This window comes from Suncus etruscus, chromosome 10 (assembly GCF_024139225.1).
Source record: "Suncus etruscus isolate mSunEtr1 chromosome 10, mSunEtr1.pri.cur, whole genome shotgun sequence".
Classification (NCBI taxonomy): Eukaryota; Metazoa; Chordata; class Mammalia; order Eulipotyphla; family Soricidae; genus Suncus; species Suncus etruscus.
Window position 1 is genome coordinate 1,554,545 of NC_064857.1, and position 22,176 is coordinate 1,576,720.

General features: G+C 46.2%; 1 protein-coding gene across 1 annotated transcript in view; it reads left to right on the top strand.

Moving 5' to 3' along the window:
• Positions 1 to 5,482: 5,482 nt before the first annotated feature.
• The window catches only part of RGS20 (regulator of G protein signaling 20), a 60,510-nt gene continuing 43,816 nt past the window's right edge, over positions 5,483 to 22,176 (top strand). The window contains exon 1 of the mRNA XM_049782406.1: positions 5,483 to 5,926. Coding sequence (XP_049638363.1) covers positions 5,483 to 5,926 — 444 coding nt within the window. The remainder of the gene's footprint in view (positions 5,927 to 22,176) is intronic.

The following is a 22,176-nucleotide window of genomic DNA, read 5'->3' on the forward strand; positions in this document are numbered from 1 at the left end:
GGGGACCATATGGGACGCCGGGGGATCGAACCGCGGTCCGTCTCCTAGGCTAGCGCAGGTAAGGCAGGCACCTTACCTCCAGCGCCACCGCCCGGCCCCTGGCTGATATTAGTTCTGATGTTCAGAAATAACATCATTAACTAAGCATGATGATTTTCTGTATTCCTTTCCCATTGTGACCTTTGGAGCATAGTAGGGTTTTATTGTTTGTTTTTTGTTTTCTGGGTATTTTTGTTTGTTTTTTGGTTTTTTGTTTTTGGATCCCAACACCAGCTGGTTTTCATTGCAAGGTCTTACCACTACCAACCAGTTTTTCCTCCTTTAAGAATTTTATTTTGAATTTTTTCCTTGTTTTTTGGTCCACACCCGTGACGCTCAGGGGTTCCTCCTGGCAATGCACTCAAAAATTGTTCCTTGCTTGAGGGACCATATGGGATGCTGGGGGATTGAACTGCGGTCCGTCCTAGGTCAGTGCGTGTAAGGCAAGCGCCCTACAGTTTGCACCACCGCTCTGGTCCCTCCTTTAAGAATTTTAATACATCCTTATAGACTGTTGGCTCCCCTCACTCCTGTCAGTTTTCCATATGATTAGCAAATGCCTCTTAATCATTTGTTTCAAGCACTCCTGAGAAGTGCTCAGGGGTCTTGGAGTTACTCTCAGCAACACTTGAACCAGTTTAAGAGGCTCAACTGTTAATGCTCTGGGCTGGTTATATAGCACTACGATGCTCCAGTGGTGCAAAGGCTACCTCTGACAGTTTTGAAGAGCACACACAGACCTGAGCATTGAGCTCAGGGTCTCTGTGCTCCAGCCATGGACTCCAGTCCCATAAACTATGTATATGTATACACACACACACACACACACACACACACACACACACACACACACACCCCTTGTTATAGAGTGGAAAATAGTTTGTAGTGGCTTTCCTGGGGGCTTGGGACACCTTGGTCTTAGGCCCAGGGTTCTTTGGTTCTCACAATCCTCCTATTTCAGACCCTAACAAGGTAACTTTTCCCAGATCAAATTTTGTGGCTTCATTGGTATTCCCCCACAGCCTGCCCTTGCTAGTAAGAAGGTGACGGGTCTCAATAAATACACCTTTCACACTCCATCACCTCCTGCTGTTTAGAAATGAACCCAAGCGTTCCCCTCCCTCCACTTCCGTGAGGGACCCAGTGGCCAGATTTCGTCAAAAAGGAGTAGGCTGCTGGCAGGAGGGTCAAATATCCAAAATGGAGACCGACAAGAATGGTCAGAGAATATAAATGTAAAGGATATGTCTTGCACCTAACGATCCAGCTTCGATCCCCAGCAGGCACCACCCAAGGTCCCTCTAGCACCACCAGGAGTGATCCCTGAGCACTCAGCCAGGAGTCCGTCCTGCGCCTTTCTAGGAATGAACCCCAAACACAAAGCCTTAGGCCAGGGCAAACCTTGGAAGTAATCCCTGAGCACAGTAAGCCCTGAGCCCCTCTGGTTGTGGCCCAACCCCCAGTGCCATTCCCTAAAAAAAAAAAAAAAGAGTGAAATTCCTGAGAGGGGTGAAGAAAGGGGGCTTTGTGTTGCCGGAACTAACTGTTTATTCTGGGATGTTTATTCTGCCTGAACGTTTCCACTGTTCCCTCACAAGCGCCTCTGTTTTGGGGAACTGCACCGAAGCAAAATGCCTAATGAGGCGTACTGGAGCAGGGGCGTGGAGAGAAGGGTGCAGGGGAGCAAGGAGAGGGAAGGGTCGGGTTACTGGCTGGGGGTGAAGTCTCAGCCGGGGAGCCTCCTGCCAGCCCTGGGGGTTGGAGTCTGCACAAAAGCAGGTTGTCAGCGACTTCCAATTCGCTCCTTTTCCTCTGCAGTGAGCTGTTGGCTCTAGTCCCAAGATCTGGGTGAGGGAAAGGGGTTCCTGTTCCAAACACGGGTACCCACTCAGCGTGCCAGAAAACTGAGGGGTGGGCGCGCATCCCCAAGAACACAGAGAATGGCCCCATTCTGCAGGAGAAAGGAGTGAGGGGAAAGAAGATAACCCTGGACGGGACACATAGTTGAGGAGACCCCGGGGCTGCTCACGAGTCAGGACCCTGGAGAGAGCTCATGGTGGTTGGTGCCCTGCACCCCACTTCCAACTAAAGGCTTTTCCTTTGGCTTAGGGGGGCTTTATAGGAATGGGCAAAACTGCCTAGATTGTAAAAAAAACAAACAAACAAACAAACAACAACAAAAAAAACTGCCTAGATTGTAGTGTGGAGTCGCCTCCAATACCAGTGAGGCCCAACCCATGAGAGATCCTCAAAAATGAGAATGGAGGGGCCGGGCGGTGGCGCTGGAGGCAAGGTGCCTGCCTTGCCTGCGCTAGCCTAGGACGGACCGCGGTTCGATCCCCCGGCGCCCCATATGGTCCCCCAAGAAGCCAGGAGCAACTTCTGAGCGCATAGCCAGGAGTAACCCCTGAGCGTCACAGGGTGTGGCCCAAAAAAACCAAAAAAAAAAAAAAATGAGAATGGAGCTCGTTAAGGGAGGAAACCTTTAAAGGCCAGAATTCAATTGCTTCACTGAAAATTAAGCTGATAGGGGCCAAGGAAGTGACAGAAAGAAAGCACCCTTGCTGCTCTTTGCTGGCCCAATACTGATAGATAAATAAATGCGACCTGTTTCAATTTGTAGTTGTTATTTTGTTTTTGGTTTGGGAGCTACACCTGGGTCTGCTTTCAGAGATCGCTTCGGGCAGGCTGTGGGACCATAAGGGATGGCAGGGATGGAACCCAAATGGGCTCCACGCAAGGCAAGCTTTCTGCTGTTTTATCACGACAGCCCGAGCTCCAACTTTTTCAAAGATAAACTCAAAAAGGCCAGAAAGGGGGTTCAGTGGGGTAGGCATATGCTTTGCATGCAGGATCCATCTCAGTGCCACAAGATACCCTGAGCACCTGAGATTGTAACCTTAAAAAAAAAAAAACGTGAATAACATCTGGCTCAATCGCAATGGAAAGCAACATAGAATGGGGCCGGAGAGAGAGCGCAGCGGCAGGGCGTTTGCCTTGCACGTGGCTGACCCAGGATGGACGTGGGTTCCATTCCCGGCATCCCATATGCTCCCCCGTGCCTTCCAGGAGCTCTTTCTGAGTGCAGAACCAGGAGTAACCCCTGAGCACAGCTGGGTGTGGGCCAAAAATATAAATAAATAAATACACAAATATATAAATAAATAAATATCAATAGAGAGATTTCTCCAAAAAGAATAGACCTCCCACAGGTACTCAGCAACACTTCTTGGAATCTGACTCCCAAAACAAACACAGGCACTCCATAATCCAAGTAACTGGCTTACTTGCTTGCCCTCTCCTCATTTCATCAAAATTATCGTTTATTTCAATTTGGTATCTAACCTGAAAACAAACGCAGTCATTCAAAGGGATAGATGCACACCGAGTCCAATCGCCAACATATGGAAACCACCCAGATACTTAATGCCAGGTAAATGGCCAAGACGTTGTGATCTATATACACAATGGATAAAAGGTTGAAACCATGCAGCTTGCTGTGGCATGGATAGAACCGGAATTGCATCATGGTAAATGATGTGACTCAACCACCGAACGATCTCTCTCTCATATGTGGGATTCAAAGAAATATAGTGAGTGCCAACTGGACAAAGACAGCACAACTATATTCTGTTGGTCTACAGAACTGAGCTAACCTGAAAGGGGGCTGGCGAGGCTAATTTGACATTGATAGGGGAACTGGCACTCAGGTAGTGGACGAATTGTTGCCACGATGCATCATGAAACCAGCATTAACAGTATTATACATCACAATTCCTTCATAAAAGTGGAGAAAGCACATAGAGCACAGTGTTCAAGGTTCATGCTCAATAATAATTATCATTGCTACTAATATTATTTTACTTTCAACTTTGGCATCGAAATGTCCTCTAACAGCAAGGGAGAGGTAGACAGACCTGTGTCCCTGGGAATAATATGGAATAAAGAAAGCCTAAGTACTACAGGGCCTCCTCCCAGATCTCCCATCTGGCCCCAGCAAGGACAGCCAGTGTATTTGGCCAGGTCCTTCCTCAGCTTCCATACTCTGAAGTAGGATGAGTTGGACTTCTGCCTCTCTTCAACAAGGGCCTAGACTTCTAATTCCAGGGGAATCTAGGACCCATGGACAATTTCTATGCCTCTGCATCTGGGAGGGTGGGAACAAACAAGAGGGAAAGAAGGGGAGTGAGAGGAAGGAGAGAAACAAAAGTTACAAGAGTGAAGTAGGAAATCTTCACCCGAATTCTGAAGAACATGGAGATGGGAACTCAGACACTGCTTTCCCTTCTGAAGCACAAGCATCCTAGGAAAGTGAGCTTGGTGTCAACTCAATGTGCAGGTGTTGGTAGAGGCCTCATATTACCTTCTAATTAGATGTCTCTCAGTTTGTTCCTTTGGTTTTCCTGTTAAAAAAGATGTTTCTTCATTGCCTCCGCATCTGGCTCTTTCCTTCCTCTTGGGGGTGGGCTTGGTTTTTCCCAATAAAGGCTGCTTTGGAGGCCTGGAGGAGAGATGTGAGACACCTGTGTAAGGGATGGACACGGAATGAAAATAAAAATTGAACCAATCATGTATGCTGTGGAACTTAAACTGTTTGCACTGACCAATGAGATACTTGGCCTGCTGAAGCCTGTCGCCCCTATATAAACTGGCTGTTAGTTTCGAACAGGGCCTTTTGTCTTTTATGAGACTGGCCCCCCCTTTTGCATTTTACATTATCAGAGGTAGTCTTTTTTGTTTGTTTTTGTTTTGGTTTGGTTTTTGGTTTGGGGGCCACACCCAGCAGAATTCAGAGGTTCCTCCTGGCTTTGCGCTCAGAAATTGCTCCTGGCAGCCTCGGGGGACCATATGGGGTGCCGGGGATCCAACCAGGGTCTGTTCAGGGTTGTCTGCATGCAAGGCAAATGTCCTACCACCATGCTAGCTCTCTGGCCCCAGAGGTGGTCTTATCTGCTGGAACCCTAACAAAGTGAATGGCATCCGCCCTGGGGGACCCTCCAAACTGCTCGCCCCAACTCCACAAGTCCTCTGCTGGGTGCTGAGTCAAGGGGATGGGTCTGGGGGCACCCTTGCCAGCTGCCAGTGCCTCCCACAGTCTGTCCAGGAGCGCCCACTCTCCCTCACTGGCTCCCACACCCACGCCTTTCCACCACCGTGAAAGAAATGATGCGACAGGGCTCTGTGGGTCGGAGAGACGCTCTGGGGGCCCTTGTCCTGCAGCTGGAGACCCAGGCAGCACTGCGGGAGGGTCTCGAGGTCTCCGGAGTGGACCCAGCAAGCTGCACCACCACTTTGGGAGCCCCCAAGCCTGATGCCCTCCAGCTCCAGAGGGGCATCTCCTTCTAGACTGGGGGGGGGGTCACCTACCGCAGATCCTGCCCAGCTGGGGCCTCGGAGAGCCATCGGAGCAGCCCCCCGGGATGCAAAAAGAACCCCCTTGTGTATGTGTGTGGTGGAAAGGGGAACAGCAAGGCGCATCCCGCACCCCAAGCCTAAGCCTGCGCGCACACCCTCCTGGCACGTCCGCCCGCCCTCTCCATTCAGCAAACCCCAGCGCGCAGCCCCGCACCCGGCTGCTGGCTCTGCCCAGCCCCTTGCAGCTGGCGTGGGGGGTCCCCCCAATCCGGGCGCACGGACCCGGCCAGGGCGCGTCCCCCCAACCCCCCGCAGCCAAGAAGCGTGCCCCGCGCTGGCTTTGGTCCCGGGGGGCTCGGGGTGGGATGAGGAGCGGGAGGAGACGGAGGTGGAGCGAGGAATAGAGAAGGAGGAGACAGTGGGGGACCCAGCCAGGCCGAGTGGGGCTCACCGTGGGAGACTGGAAGCTGGAAGAACCAGCTGCGCCCTGGACACGCGCGCTGGAGCTGCGACCCCCGCATCGCGGGCCATCGTGAGTACCCCAATGCCTAGAGGCCCCCCAAATCCGCAGTGGGTCTGGTTCCCCCCCAAGGACGCCAGAGAGAACCTGGGAGGGGAGCCCCCCACCGAAATCTGTGAGTGCGGGGGACGAGCGCGCGAGCGTTTGGGCACCACAGTGGCACAGGGTGGCAGCGCGGGCCTTGCACCCTCCGACCTAGGGGGAGGCCAATGGACAGCCCGAGTGGGCCTTGAACTGGTGGGTCCCTCGGGGGGTTGCCTGGGGGGTTCAGCGGATGGAGGAGCTGGGGTGAAGCCACCTCCCCAGGAGGGTGAGATCAGAGCTTGGTGGGAGGAAGCCAAGACCAGCTAGAGCTGGATGCCCAGGGGTGTGGTCCTCTAAGGTGGACTCCGCGGGCACGGGGATACACAGTCTGCACCCCTGTTTTGCCAGCGTCCTGGAGGTTAAGGTGCAGGGGTGCCCAGACTTGCCAGCCTGCCGCAGCTGGGTGGGTGCAGCGTCTGGCTTCTCTCCTAGTGGACTGCGGTGCAGGGGAGGATTGGGGGTGCCATGGCCCCAGCTTTCCTCCTGGTTGGAAATTGAGGAGCACGCTGGTGGTCCAGACTGCCAGGCCTCCTCCGACCCCTGAAGAGCTAGCTAGCACTGGTGCAGGCAGGGAGGAGGAGGGAGAGGGGGAAGGAGGAGAAGGAGGCCTCTGAGAGCCTGTAGAGTTCTTGGCACTCGGCCGGCAGCTCTTCGCCCACTGTCCACCTTCCTCCCTCAAATAGCCTGGGGGAGCTGGGCTGAGCTGTGCCCCGACCCCCCACAGTACCCTTCTAGGCAGGATGCAGGATGTGTGACTCCTGTTTTAACCACACACTCTGGTCCAGGGTCCCAGTGGGACTGATTTCTGTTTGCCTTGGGTGCTTCCAGAGTGCAGGAATGAATGAAGAATGAATGAATGAACGAGTGAGTGAATGAATGAGTGAGTGAATGAATGAGTGAGTGAATGAATGAGTGGGTTACTACTATGACACTCTAGCTTCCTCCCCACTGGCAAGGACTCATTTAGTGGACTGGAATTGGAGGAATTGGCTCCCCTTCATTATTCGAGCTAGGGCCCGGAGAGATAGCACAGCGGCGGCGTTTGCCTTGCAAGCAGCCGATCCAGGACCAAAGGTGGTTGGTTGGAATCCCGGTGTCCCATAGGGTCCCTCGTGCCTGCCGGGAGCTATTTCTGAGCAGACAGCCAGGAGTAACCCCTGAGCACCACCAGGTGTGGCCAAAAAAAAAAAAAAAAAAGAAAAGAAAAGAAAAGAAAAGAAAAGAAAGAAAGAAATCACACCTCGCAGAGTTCTGGGGACCAAATGGGATGCTGGGGATTGCTTGAGTCAGCCACAAGCCTTCTATCCACTGTATTATCCATCCAACCCTATGTATCATTTTATAATAATTAAAAATCTTTTTAGTTTGCTTATAACCTAATTTATTCCTGGACTTCAAAATATTTATCTAAACTATTTATCTTCACTTCATATCACTTTTGTCTCGCCAGTAGCACAGTAAAAAAAAAAAAAAACAAAAAAAAACAAAAAAATGTAAGAGGCCTGACACTCTGGATTCAAATCACACACTAGCTGGGAGACCTTAGGAAAATGGCTTTAACCTCTCTGTGCCATAATTTTCTCATTTGCAAGGTGGGCCTAATTCAGAGCTTCCAACATTGACTAAAGTAACACTGGATGAACCAAGTAACAGCTATTCTTATTTTTATATTAATGCATAGTTGATTAAGTAGCCTAAATTTTCACATCAACTGGTAATGCTCTTCCAAAGAAGCATAGTATGACCTCATGATATGAGATCCTGGGCTCTGGTACCTGTTTTTCCCACCCTGGGACGCACTAAGTATGGTCCTAGAACCCCCATACTTGCAACTAGCATATGACCCTTCCAGGTCTGTTCCATACTTAACAGCAGAGATTTCGAAATAGATGCGTATTGTTTTGGCTTTTTGTTTCTATTGGGGGTTCCACACCCTGCAGTGCTCAGAGAATTTTGCCAACTGGATGCTGGGGGGGATCATGATGAGGTTCTAGGGATCCAACTGGTACCCTGAATTCACCCCAGCCAGCCCTTTGAAGTTTCCTTGAGTACCACTGGGTATGTTCCCCAAACAAATAATAAAATATAGGGCCCAGACCAATAGTATAGCAGGTTTGATTTCTGGGAACTCATATGGCCCCCTGAATACTGCCAAGAGTGACCCCTGAGTTCAGAGCTAGGAGTGACCCCTGAGTACTGCTGGGTATGGTCTCAAAACCAAAACCAAACAAACAAAAAAAAAAAACTAATAATAAGAATAAATAGGGCCGGAGCAATTGTACAGCGGTAGGGCATTTGCCTTGCATACAGCTGATCTAGGACAGACCTTGGTTCAAGCTCCAGCATTCCATATGGTTCCCTGAGCCAGGGGCAATTTCTGAGCACAGAGCCAGGCGTAACCTCTGAGCATCACTGGGTGTGACCCAAAAAATTCAAACAAACAAACAAAAAAAAGAATAAATACACTGCTTTTCTTTCATACCATCTGAATTCTACATTTAATAAACCTCAAGTGTCACTTTAAGAAAGTTTTCTCGGGCCCGGAGAGATAGCACAGCGGCGTTTGCCTTGCAAACGGCTGATCCAGGACCAAAGGTGGTTGGTTCGAATCCCGGTGTCCCATATGGTCCCCCGTGCCTGCCAGGAGCTATTTCTGAGCAGACAGCCAGGAGTAACCCCTGAGCAATGCCGGGTGTGACCCAAAAACCAAAAAAAAAAAAAAAGTTTTCTCTAACCTTCAAATATTTTGTAAAATAGATATGCCTAAAATCAATCTTTATAGAGAGGAATTTCTTTGTCCACATGAAAATAATTCAAAGTCCATTTCATTTAAGAGAATCATACATTGTTATGATGCTTCCCACAAATAATGGGACAGTATAGAGTGAAAGTGAGTGAGTGAGCAAGAAAGAGAGAATGAGAGAGCGAGAGAGTGAGAGCGAGAGCGAGAGAGAGAGAGAGAGAGAGAGAGAGAGAGAGAGAGAGAGAGAGAGAGAGAGAGAGAGAGAGAGAGACTGTCTGCCCCATGAGTAGGCAGGAGGGAGCAAGGAAACTGGGAACATTGCTGGTGGGAAACGTGCACTGGTGAAGGATGTTGTACGTCAACTGACTGAAACTCCATTATGAATAATCTTGTCTCTGTGGGGGAAAATGATATTATGAACAATCTTGCATCCGTGGTGTTTAAATAAAAAAAAAAAAAGAATCATGCCTTGTAAAAATAGAAATGCTTACTTTTCTAAGATGATAGTAAACATTTCAGCAAAATATCCTACTACCAAAGGTAAAGAGGGCCCAAAGTCAGATTATTTTCATCTCCCAGCCCCTGCTGAGGGTCAAGATAGAAATGAACTTGATGGGAATTGAAGCTGGGTTAGGAAGAGCTATTTTGATCCAGCCTCCCACACACCATGCTGATTCTGTTCACCCAGATTTCTGACTGTTTGATAGGAGAGCAGAAGGTATTCTGTCTGGGAAAAGACACGTGTTACCTGCAACAGAAGTAGTCATGTGATTGCCAGTGTACTGTAGCTTCATCGTGTCTACCCATGAGCTAGGACTTGTCTAAGGTCAGGAAAGGTTGACACCAACTTAGCAGGACAAACCACACTCAAAATTAGGGTCCCTTTTTGTTCCCCAAAAGTAGAGTACACATTCTTCTTGATTGCCCAGGAGACACTCTCCAAAACACCCAGGCCAGGTCCCAAGACATATCTCCATAAAATCCAGGAGACAGAAATCGAATCACATGGTCTCTCAGGTTCATGATACTTTGGAAATGAAAATTAATGAGAAACAGAAATGAGGGGAAACTAAAAGCACTTGGAAATTTCAAAAGAAGTGCAAAGCTATTTTCAGAGTCAAATATTATGGTGAGAGAGAGAGGGAGAAGAGAGGAAGGGAGAGGGGAGAAGGAATTGGGGTGAGAGAGAGAGAGGGAGCAACAAGTGACCAAAGGCCACAGAACTGGAGAGTTGCTCTACAGACCTGGTTATACCTGGGCAGAGTGGTGGAGGTGGGGTGGGGGTAAGAGTCCCTGAGACACTGGTGGAGGAAAGTGGGTGCTGTGGTGCTGTGTGTGGTATTGTATCCATACACGCATGAACGTACCAGTAATAGTATTGTGAATCATAGTTCCTCAGTATAAACCAAGGGGGAAATTGGGATCCCATTGGAGTATGCAATTGATTATGTACGGTTGGTTATCTAGTCTACTAATCTCTTCTAGCAGTTTTACATTAGAAATCATTTCTGGGGACCTGAGAGATAGTACAGCGGCCTAGGTAGGGTGCTTGCCTTGCGCACCATTGATGCAGGTCCAATCCCAGCACCCCAGAAGCTGCCAGGAGTGATCATTCTTCAAGCCCCACCAGGAATGATCATTAAATGCAGAGCCAGGAAATGTCTAATCTGAGGGTTGCTCTAAATGTACATCTGGGGGTGGCTCTAAAACGAAATTAATGAAGTATTTCTGAACCTTTCTAAATTTATTCAAATTCCCTCCCTGCCAGTTGTTTGTTTTATTTTGGTTTAGGGGCCATACCAGACTATTCAGGGCTTACTCCTGGCTCTGTGCTCAGGGATAACTCTTGGGGAGACTTGGGGGACTTATGTGGTGCTGTGGATCAGAGGCTTGCAGGGTAAGTGCCCCAAACCACAACCCACTTTGCTATCTATCCAACCTTTCCTACAAACTTTAAAGGTCTTTTCATGTTAGAGAGCAAACAAAGCTCTCAAAGCCCTCTAAAGCCCTCAAAGATAACACGAAAGGGGGTAGAGGAATAGAAGGGGTGGAGGGATAGTGGAGTGGATATGGTGCCTGCCTTGCATAGATTAGCCAAAATTCTATCTCCTGCACCCCAAGAAATAAGATATTGCAATAGTTATACTTTCAACAGTACATAAAGCTTCTAAGAGAGCCTTTGTAGAAGCAGTAATTAATAATTTGGTTGGCCTCAGGTTAATACAACTCTTAATTCTAAATTTATTACCTGTTTGGGTTATTTATTGTTGGTTTCCCATTGGCATGGTTTATAGACAGCACAAGAAAATATTTGTCTTTGCAATTGTTAATCATGCTTGATCATATTCTTATAGACAGTAGAAATAATAGGAAGAATTTATAACTTAGAACTGGAGGGCAAATGCAAGGAGCATAGTGGTCAGGGCACATAGATGACCTAAGTTCGATCTCTGACATCTCATTTGGTTCTCCTGAGCAGTGCCAGAAGTCATCTTTGAGTGACTTTAAGCTCAAAGATTAAGCACTGAGAACCAGAGGGTGTGGGCCCCCAAATGTGGGGTGTGTGTATATACACACATATATATCTGAGAGATAGTACAGAGTTTGTCTTGCACACAGTTGACCCCTATAAAAGATTTTCTTATTTTAGCATTTCTAGATAAGAAAAAGAGACAAAAGCTTGTTATTTAGTGTCACGGTATTCTGGCTACTTGTTTTATCCCAGGCAGTTGAATATCATTTCCTAAACACTGCTAGTCTTCTGTTTCTGCATGTGGAGGTCTAATGACCTTCCTCAGAAAAGTACAGTCCTCACATGAGCTCCTGGGCCTCTCAGAGGAGATAATTCTAGAAACTATGCCTGCAGCCTCCAAGCGAGAAAAAAAAACAAAACAGTTCTCTTCAGTGTGTGAGCTGGTTTTTTTGCCGGAACTTTGTATCTCTGAAAAGTGTTTTCTTAAACAGAAAAGCAGGACATTCTCCAAGCCAGGCCAGCAGACCTGCTGCAAATCCCAGGAGCAAAATTGGGTTCCCAGAGGATTCTTCCTGACTCACTGGCCTGACAGGAACTTTCTGACAGGTTTTCGGAGCACTGTGACTCATGCTGGGAGTCTCTATTCAAAAACATCCAGTGTCACTCAGGGCTCATGGGCTGGCCCTGATTCAGAACTAAACCCTTAGTACAAGGAACTTGAGTCACCACTCCCAACGACAGGCACATAGGAGCAGGTCCCTGGCTGTCTCCAGAAACGGCCCAAGTATAGGTAGTGACTCAGTTCCTAGTAGAGTTGAATGGGCTTTGAGTGCAGCCATTCATTCACAAGGAAGTTTAATATGAGTTGAGTGCTCAAAGTCCTGCAAGATTATGAATTCGTGGAAAAAATTGCCTTGAGTCTAATCTAGCGAGATGAATGAGGACTCTTGGAAACTATGAGTAATGATGGAGGTTTTTACCAATGAGGAAGCTGGAGCAATAGTACAACAGGTCAGGCTCTTACCTTGCAAGTGGTCAACCCGAGTTCAAGTTCTATCCCTGGCATTCCTTGGGGTCCCCCCTGCAAGCCCACCAGGAGTGACCTCTGGGTACAGAGCCTGGAGTAAACCCAAAACACAGCCTGGTGTGTCTCCCCGATCCTAATTTTTTCCCAGTAGTTAATCAAGGTGTAAGATCTTTCTGTAGTAGAAAAACTCACTTTCCTGTGAAGCATCCTTTGGACTCCACACTGTAAAATCTCTGAAAGCATGTATGGGTGTTTTGATTTGAAATAAATCTCCCCCATGAGGTCTGCGCTTTGTATCTTGTGCTCCTTGGCCAGACACTTAGGTCACAAACAATTCTCATTGTCCCCATTTTCCTCCACCATTCTTTTACTGCTAAAGTGAACTGAGAAGTATTTGCTCAAAAGGCACCAGCCAAGTTTGGAAGACTGTTCTGAAGCCTGAAGCAGCCTTCTCGCCCTTTTCAGAATTTTTGGCAATGTCAGCACAAGAATATGCAGTGGAAAGAATTGTGCAACCCTCGTTTTCACCGTAGACAACTTTCTTGTCTCAGGGTGGGGTGATAATGAAATTTGAGGGAATGTTTGTTTTCACAATCTGTACAAACAAATCTTGTAGACAATGGCACAAAGTTTTGCATCTTTGGAACCCAGATGAGACTATAGTTAACTAATTTTCTCTCATGACTCAAGAAACTAAATGTATGGATTTTACTATACACTTTTATGTTATATCTATGAATACTTATTTCTAGGTATAACCTGGGTAAAATGTATAGTGAATGCATGAAAGTGTATAGTGAATGTCTAGCACGGTTATAAGTGAAATGTTTATTTCTAGGTATAATCCATACAATAATGTGAGTATCTCCTGGTCTTTAAGAGATAGTTACTCTTTCTTTAATAGGGAGTATATATTATATATTAACCATATAATAAGAATTAAGGTCTTCAGTGGGGGGCCATATTAGGTGCTGGGGATCAAATGTGGGTTGCTGAGTGCAAGGCAGGTACTCTATTCACTCTATTACCATTCCTGCCCCAATGTTAGACTATTTTAAAAACAAATTCGGGACCCAGACTGATAGTAGAATGAAAAGGGTGCTTTCCTTGCATACAGCCAACCTGCATTTGGTTTGACCGCTGGCGCATCCCATATAATCCCCCAAGCCCAACAGATGTGAACTCTGAGCACAGACAGAGCTAGGAGACTTCCTAAGCACTACTGGGTGTGCCCCAACCCCCCCCCCCCTCCACACACACACACACAAACACCTGAAAGTTTCCTTATAAGTTTGCTGAATTCCAGTGAGAACCTATGGTTATTTTTGTGAATTTGATGGCAGTTGGACTTTTTTTTGGAGTGGCTTTGATTTTGAGTCATTCCTGAGGCTCCTTCAGGCTTGGTGCTTGTTGGTGGCCATACTCAGGACCTGTTGATGCTTTGCTCAAACCAGACAGAGCAATTGCTCCACCCTGTGAACTCTTCTTCAGCCTAGGATGGCTCTGAACTTTGTGTTCAAACTTGACTTGTGCCCACTGTTCAGTTTATGCTTCCGTCAGCTGTCAGCTGCATTAACCTCGCTTTTCAAGCTGTTCGCTGCAGGCCAAGCCCCTCCCAGGGAGCCTATGCATGTCGTGGCATGTTTAGCAGCACCCACTGCCTCCACCTACGAGACACAGCTGAGCCCTCCCTGGATTTGACAGCCAGAACAACCTCCAGAAGTTCCCAGGTGGTTCCTGTGTGAATGGTAACAACCCTGCTTCTACTAAGAGAGATATGGTTAGAACGTCCCCTAAAGTCCAGGTGCTTCCTCCCCATCCTCCCATCCTCATAATTAGCCACTCTGGGCTCTCTTACTATAGTTGAACTTGGTGTTTCCACCTAGCCTCGTGTTTTTGGCATTTACTCATGGCTTGTGTGTTTTGTTTTGCAGTAGTTCAGTGTTTATTCCTGTGACTGCACCACAGTCCATTACTGACATACAGTTCACTGTTCACATACATTGAAATAGTTTCCAGTATAGATTTAATATGTTTAATGCAATGAGTGCATTCTTATCTACCGTATTTGCGGGCATATAAGAAGACCCTTAAGTTTGCAGTTAAAACCTAGGTTTAGGCCTCTATTCGCTGTATCAGACAGAACGTTCCTGTGCTGCAACTAGTTGTCTGTCCCACAGTGAGCCAATCCCAACAAGCACAGGTGCCGAGGTTCTACTGGAATCGACTTCCTCTCTGGCTCTGGCCTATCTGAGCAGCTTTTGACAGTGTAGATTTGGGTGCAGAACATCGTCTAATTTGCATGCATCAAAAGCCTGCTGGGATTGGCTGAGTCAGAGAGGCGGTCCGAGCAGCCTGGCAGTGATTGGTGCAGGATCGAGTTGGAAAATTCCTTTTGTGGCAATATTCAGACAATTTTCCTTTAGCGGCATATTGAAACATTTTTCGGGATATACTCAGCGTATAAGACGACCCCCGATTTTCAAGACGGTATCTCTTTTGATGACATCTGCTCTTCTTCAGTGGATATCTAGGAATGAGTGGCTGGCTAATAGATCCAGCACATGTTTAGCTTTATGACATATTGGCAGTTTTTCTTTTGTTTTGTTTTGTTTTTCTTGGGGGGCCACACCCAGTGATGCTCAGGGGTAACTCCTGGCTATGCACTTAGAAATCACTCCTGACTTGGGGGACCATATGGGATGCTCGGGATTAAACCGAGGTCCGTGCTAGGCTAGCCACGTACAAGGCAAACGCCCTACTACTGTGCCACCGCTCCGATTCCATATTGTCAGCTTTTCAAACTGCTTTTATACTCCAAACAATTCACACTCCTCCTGACATATATCACTGGATGTGTGTGTGTGTTCATATAAAGGCATTTATAGAAGCCGGAGAGATAGCACAGCAGTAGGGCATTAGACTTGCATGTGGTTGACCCAGGAGGGACTCAGTCAGATTCCCAGCATCCCGCATGATCTCCCAGTCTGCCAGGTGCAATTTCTGAGTGCAGAGCCTTGAGTAATCCCTGAGCACTGCAGGGTATATCTATCAATCAATCAATCAATCAATTGATAAAGTTTAAATAAATAAAAATAAAATAAAGACATTTATATACACACATATTTGTTACTTTACATTCTCATTAGCATTTAAACTTATCCTCTTACCTTATTTAAGTAATTCTGGTTATTGTGTCATGATTTTCTATTACAGCTTCAGTCTTCTTTCCTTGATGACTTACGATGTTGAGTGGTTTGGGGACAGTTTAGGTCACTTCCTTTTTGGTGAGGGGGTCATACCTGGTGGTGCTCAGGGGACCATCAGCGATCAAACCAGGGTAAGCCACATGCCATGCCAACACCTTAACCCCTGTTCCATTGCTCCTTCACTATTTAATTTTTTGACATTCCTTTACCTTCCATTATAAATACTCTCTTCAAGTCTTTGACCCATTCTTCTATGTGTTTTATGGCCTTTATCCTTTTGGTGCTTATACGTTCTGGATACCAAGTATTGTGAAAAATTTGAGAGAGATGTATGAAAACACAGGTATGATTGCCATCTGTGCCCTGCCTTTCCATTCTGATTCCATTCTTTTGGTTCCCAATATGTCTGTAGGATTCCATGTGTCTGTGAAGTTGACACACTTTTCCCCTCTGATTAAAATTCTCCTTTTGATTTTGACTCGCCGCAAGATAATGTGCTTGGCTGTGGCTTTATCTATATCTAGCTTGAATTCGATAATTTTTTTTCTGTCTGTGGGTTGGTATCTTTCAGCAGCTTTTTTGGATGTTTCATGCAGTATTCTTCAGATATTTTTGTTTTACCTATATACTCTTGTCTTCCTGCTTTAAGGACTAATACTACACATTAAGATTTTTTCCTTCTCCCTCCCATTATATTCTAGCCTCTGGTTTGTCTATTTATATTTTCTTTTTCTTCCTTTTTGCAATGTCAAGAGCATGAGTGGAAAATAATTTGGTTGTGAATTTTGATCCTTCACTTCTTTTGGAAACCATGGATTTTGAGCTGGGATGCCCAAGGCTGGTCACATGGCACCCATTACTATTATGTTTTTGCTATTTATCCATCATTACACTGAAGCCCTGAACATAGATTGTTTTGCTTCAACTACTTAGATTTTTATCAACACTCTCTCACATCACTCTTCAGTAGCTGAAAACAAAAAGATACCACCAGATCAGCCCCCAGAGACCAGCAAGGCAACCCGAAACTATGATAATGCACTGGAGTTTCTAGTGTTGCTGGTGCAACCACAAAGCTCAGAATAAAGGACTCTAGAGACGGTTCCCAATGAGCACCCATAAATGAAGCAATTTTTCTAATTGCGGCCTTTGAGCAGCTGTGGTTAGGAAGAGCACATATGCTTGGGGCGAGGGACTGGAACACAGGTGCTAAGTGTTTGTGTCAGTTGGGGTTTCCCAGAGATTCTGACTCTGCCAGGCTGCTCCCCTGAGCCTGCATTTCCCCACTGGTCCTGGGCAACTCTCTGAGACTGTGTTCCGCACTTGTTTCCCACATGAGATGAGAGTTGATCTGATCAACTATGGTGTTTGCTCATGTCAGCAAAAGAGAAATCTACTTGTTGGGTGCCAGAGAAAGTAGGCTAGCACCCTGAGTTAGCAGGGCTGGCATGGAAGGCCACAAGAAGGGACTGGCTATATCAGGAGTCTATTAAAGCAGAGACTAGTTGAGATTCATAGGCTATATGTCTCTTGGGCAAATAATTACTTCTAGCCTTAGCAGTATAAAATCTGTATGTCTGGGGGGAGGGTGTGACAGGTTGCAAGAGACTCTACGATTGTGAACCCATACTCATCACCTGCTGCTCAGGAATGGTTGGTGCCAGCCTGGGTTAGAGTGGGGGAGCCATGAGTCGAAGAGAAGTGAACCACCCCACAGCTACCAGATAACAGTGAGTCTTGCTAATGAGTGTAATGCAAAGATAGAATTCAGAAATGGCACCCCAGGGGCCGGAGCAGTGGCACAGCATTAGGGCATTTGCCTTGCATGTGGCTACCTAGGACAGACCGTGGTTCGATCCCCTGGCATCCCATATGGTCCCCCAAGCCAGGAGCGATTTCTGAGTGCAGAACCAGTAGTAACCCCTGAGTGTCACCGGGTGTGGCCCAAACCCCCCCAGAAAGGTACCCCAGAATATGAGTAGAGGGAAACACTACAGACAGGCTTGAAAAAGATTGGGAACAAGAAAGAGGGTGCTCAGCAGGAGACCCTAGAGTTGGTTTTTAACAGGAGAAGCCCACACAGCCGCAAGCTGGCAAGTAGGTGGTTTAGGAGTGATGTGTCTTACAATGAAGGAACTAGCCTGGGTGAAAAGCCAAAATGTGTATTTGTCAGCAGCTTTGGGTGTGTCCTCATTGTGCTATGGGAAAGTCTCTTTCCAAGCTGTCCTCGAGGTAAATCCTTTGGCTTAATTAATGGCATGGTAACATTCTAGGCTGTGCTCTCGGTAGCCTGAGACTGCAGTCTGCTGGGTATCCATGCATTGATTTCAGAAGCCAGCAGACCAAAGCACCAGGGTTAAATGCCAGCTCTGGCTTAATTTTGCCCAGCATTGTATAAGAATGGATTTTATTAGGGCTGGAAAGATAGTACATCAGGCTGGGCACTTATCTTGTACTTTGACAACATGGGTTCAATCCCAGCACCCCTTTTGATCCCCCAAGCACCACTAGGAGTGATCCCTGAGCACAGAATCAGGAGTAAGCTCTGAATACCCAGGTGTAGTCCCCCAAACAACAACAACCAAAAGAATGATTTTAATTTCAAACTTTTAACTTTTACGAATGATGTAGATAACTGGTGAGATATTTGGGGGAGGGAGGAAGAGAGAGGAGAGAAAGGGAAAAGAGAGAGAGATACAGACCTTGTGTTGGAGGATTAGAAAAGAGTTGCAGTGGGAAACCAAAGCTATCATTTGTTCCTCTGGGGGTGCTGGATATCAGTAATTCAAGAAATAATAGGTAGAAAGATCTATCCCCACTACTTAAGAGCACTGTGATCTATGCACTAACACAGCAGCTCAGTTTCTACATTTTTTTCTAGGAACCACCCCCAGCTGGGAACTGGGGGATCTCTGTAATGCTCTCCAGTGTATGCTTGGCTATGGAATGCTGGCACTCAGAATTGCCCAGGCTCTGGAGCCAAGCAGAGCTGGAAAGCAAACGCAGAGCCGTAGGGTGTTGTGCCTTGCTCCGTCCCTTTGAGCAATCTCCCCAGCAACTAATTTTACTTTTTTTCCATCACTGGGAGATGGAGAGAAGAATTAGGAAAAGAAAGTGTTTCATGCTACATGAATATTCTGCATCATTATGAGTTTGGAACATAGGCCTGGCCAGTCCTTGGCATGATGTGTACTTTTACATGAATCAAGCACAGTTGAGCAGTCACAGTACAGACCACGAGGCCCACGGAAGCTGCTATATGGACTCTGTTATCCTGTCCGTGGAATATTTGCCCACCTGTCATCAGTAATCTAGATAGAAGTGGAGACTATGAAGAGGATCTTGTGAAAGTCAGTGTGAAGGTCACAATCAACAACAAGTCTATGTTTTTAGAGAAATGATGTACTCCTCTCTCGGAGAGAAAAACTAATCAGAAAGGCAAAAAAAAATTTCAAGGAGAGACCATCTTTCATTGGAAATAAAATCCAAGAGTGACTTAAGGCTACTTGTGCTTTTATGGACTTCAGCATTTAACACTGGGTATTTTCACTGAAGAGGAAAAGGAAATCCATTAACCAGCCCAGGAGTGCTAAGAAAGAGACAGAGGGCAATAATAAGCCAAGGTTTTGGTCTGAGAGACTCAGATGCTGGAGGCTTTTAGGGATTCAAATCACTCACAGGACAGGTGCTTGCTATTTCCTATCATGTATAACCAGAGCCTCATGGCAGAATGAGAACACTCTTCAGGTCTCCTTGCATTTAGGCCAAGACTGAGTTGTCCTGACTTTGCACTCAGTGATCACTCCTGGCTTTGCCAGGGATCAAACTTGGGTTGACCAGGTGCAACTGAAATCCAACTAAAATCATGCTGCTCATCATGCTAAATAAAGATTTTATAAAAATTTAAATAAATAAAATAATATAATATATTTAGTTAAGCACCATGATTGCAAATATGTTTCTGGTTGGGTTTCAGTTATAGAAAAGAACACCCCCCTTCACCAGTGTAACCTTCCCACCACCAATGCCCCCATCTTTCTCCTCACCCACCCCCTCCCTGTTCAAGATTGGCATTCTACTTCTCTCACTCATTACCATTGTCATGATAGTTGTCGATGTAGTTGTTTCTCTAACTGCACTCACCTCTCGTTGTGGTGAACTCCATATCCTGGGCCGGTCCTTCCAGTCCTCAACTCTCTTGGCATTATTGCAATATTGAGTAATATTACCATAATGTTTTTATTTTTCTTAAATCCCACCGATGAGACCATTCTGTGTCTATCTCTCTCCCTATGACTCATTTCACTCAGTGTCATAGTTTCCATGTCCATCCATGTATAGGAAAATCTTATGGCTTCATCTCTCCTGACGGCTGCATAATAGTCCATTGTGTATGTACCACAGGTTCTTATGGCAGTAATACTCAGAGACAACAGAGATGAGGACTGGAAGGACCAGCCCACAATAGGAAGCTTACCACAAAGAGTGGTGATTTCAGTTAGAGAAATAACTACATTAACTATCAGGACATTGGTAGTGAGTGAGAGAAATAGAATGCCTGTCTTGAATACAGGCAGGGGTGAGGGAGGAGGGAGATGGAGGCACAGGTGGTGGGAAGGTTGCAGTGTTGAAAGGGGTTGTGTTCTTTTTATAGCTGAAACCCAAGTACAAACAAGTTTGTGATCATGGTGTCTAAATATATATATATATACCCAGGTGCTGAGAATAGTTCAGAGAGCAAGTCATTTGTCTTATACTTCCCCAACCTAGTTTCAATCCCCAGCACTACATAGGGTCCCCAAATATTACCTGGAGTGATTCCTATGTGTAGTCAGAAGTAAGCCCTGAGCACAGCCATGTGTGAATACCAATAATAACAACAACCCCCAAAAAAGATTCAATAGGTATCATTTTGAGGATTATGACTATGACAGTTCAAACTATTTGTTTAGATACAGCTCAAATATTTGTCACCAAGAGATATATTTTTAACTTGATTGATTGATTGATTTCTGGGCCACACCTGGCTCTGCACTCAGAATTAACCATTGGCAGGCCAGGGGACCACATGAGTGCAGGGAATCGAACCCATGTTTGTCATATGTCGGCCATGTGCAACGCAAACGCCCAACCACTGTGATATCTCGTTGGACCCAAGACATGCTTATTAGAGTTCCTTTTTACACTCAAAAAATGTTGAATAAATGTATATATGTGTGTATTGGGTTTTTTTTTATTTGTTTTTTGAGCCCAGCTAGCAATGCTCAGGACTCACTCTTAGAGATATAAACTCATCTACACACTGGGACCAGGGCTATAACTCAGTGATAGAATACATTCTATGTATGTGTGAGCCCTGAGTTTGATTTCTGACATGATAAAAATCTGTAGATGTGCAAGTAAATGTATGCATCCATATACACATGTATATAACAATGGCAATGCCTTTGTCATACCCTGCAAAATAAGAATATTTTAGCACTATTCATGCCTACATATATTCTTTTTTTTTTTTTGGGCCACGCCCAGCGGTGCTCAGGGGTTACTCCTTGCTATCTGCTTAGAAATAGCTCCTGGCAGGCACAGGGGACCATATGGGACACCGAGATTCAAACCAACCACCTTAGGTCCTGGATCGGCTGCTTGCAAGGCAAACACTGCTGTGCTATCTCTCCGGGCCCTACATATATTCTATTCCTATGAATATCATAGCAAAATGCCAGTCTCGCTGACTTAGAAAACAGACACATTCTTGAAGTATGGAAGCTGGGAGTTGAAGATGTGGTTCACAGCAGCATCAACTTCCTCCGACACTGGGTGCCTAGAGTCTGTTTCCTCTTAGAATTAACCAGGGCAGACTGGTTTAGGACCCCATTCAAGCAGCCTCCATTCCCCATAATCATCTGTATTTCAGTCATGCTCTGCAGTGTCAGATATTAGAACTTGAATCTCTCTCTCTCTCTCTCTCTCTCTCTCTCTCTCTCTCTCTCTCTCTCTCTCTCTCTCTCATTCTCCTCACATCCTGTGGTGCTCAGGACTTATTCCTGTCTTTGCACTCAGGTATTATCATTTCTGGAAGTACACAGGGGACCATATTAGGTTTGAACTCAGTGTTTGAACTCAAGTTTCTCCGTGTTACTATCTCTCCAGCCCCTCCTTAGTCTCTTTTCCTCGGCTGCCTCTACCTTCATTCTCCTGTTAAGTTTAAGTGGCAAGTTGTGGAAGAAACTGGGTCCTTTGCATTAGTCTACTTCCTGAATTTCTGCTTCTTTATGCGGTGAGTTTGTTGCCCCCAATTCCAAAATTCCTTCAAAGTCCTCATAAATGTAGCAAGATAAAGAGTAGCAAATATTTTGTAAGGTCAGGATTGTGCTTCCTGGATTCAAGACTGATAGAAAGGATACACTGCCTGGCATATAATCTATTCCACCTTGTCGTTGTGATCCCTTCGCTTTATTATTTGCGGAAGGAGGGTTTAAGCTACATGCAGCTATGCTCAGGAACTACACCTGGCCCTGTGCATTGGGGACCGTAAGCAGTACCAGGTCTAAACCACCAGGAGACACATGCAAGTTCAGCACATACCCATTGACACCTTTGTACTGTCTCCCTATCTATTTGTTTTCGAGGTTCTTCCTTCATCAGGCTTCCAGTTCTGGGACAGAGGGTGAGACATTTGTAAAAACAAGGAAAACAGTTGGCCATACGAGTAATATCACTAACTAC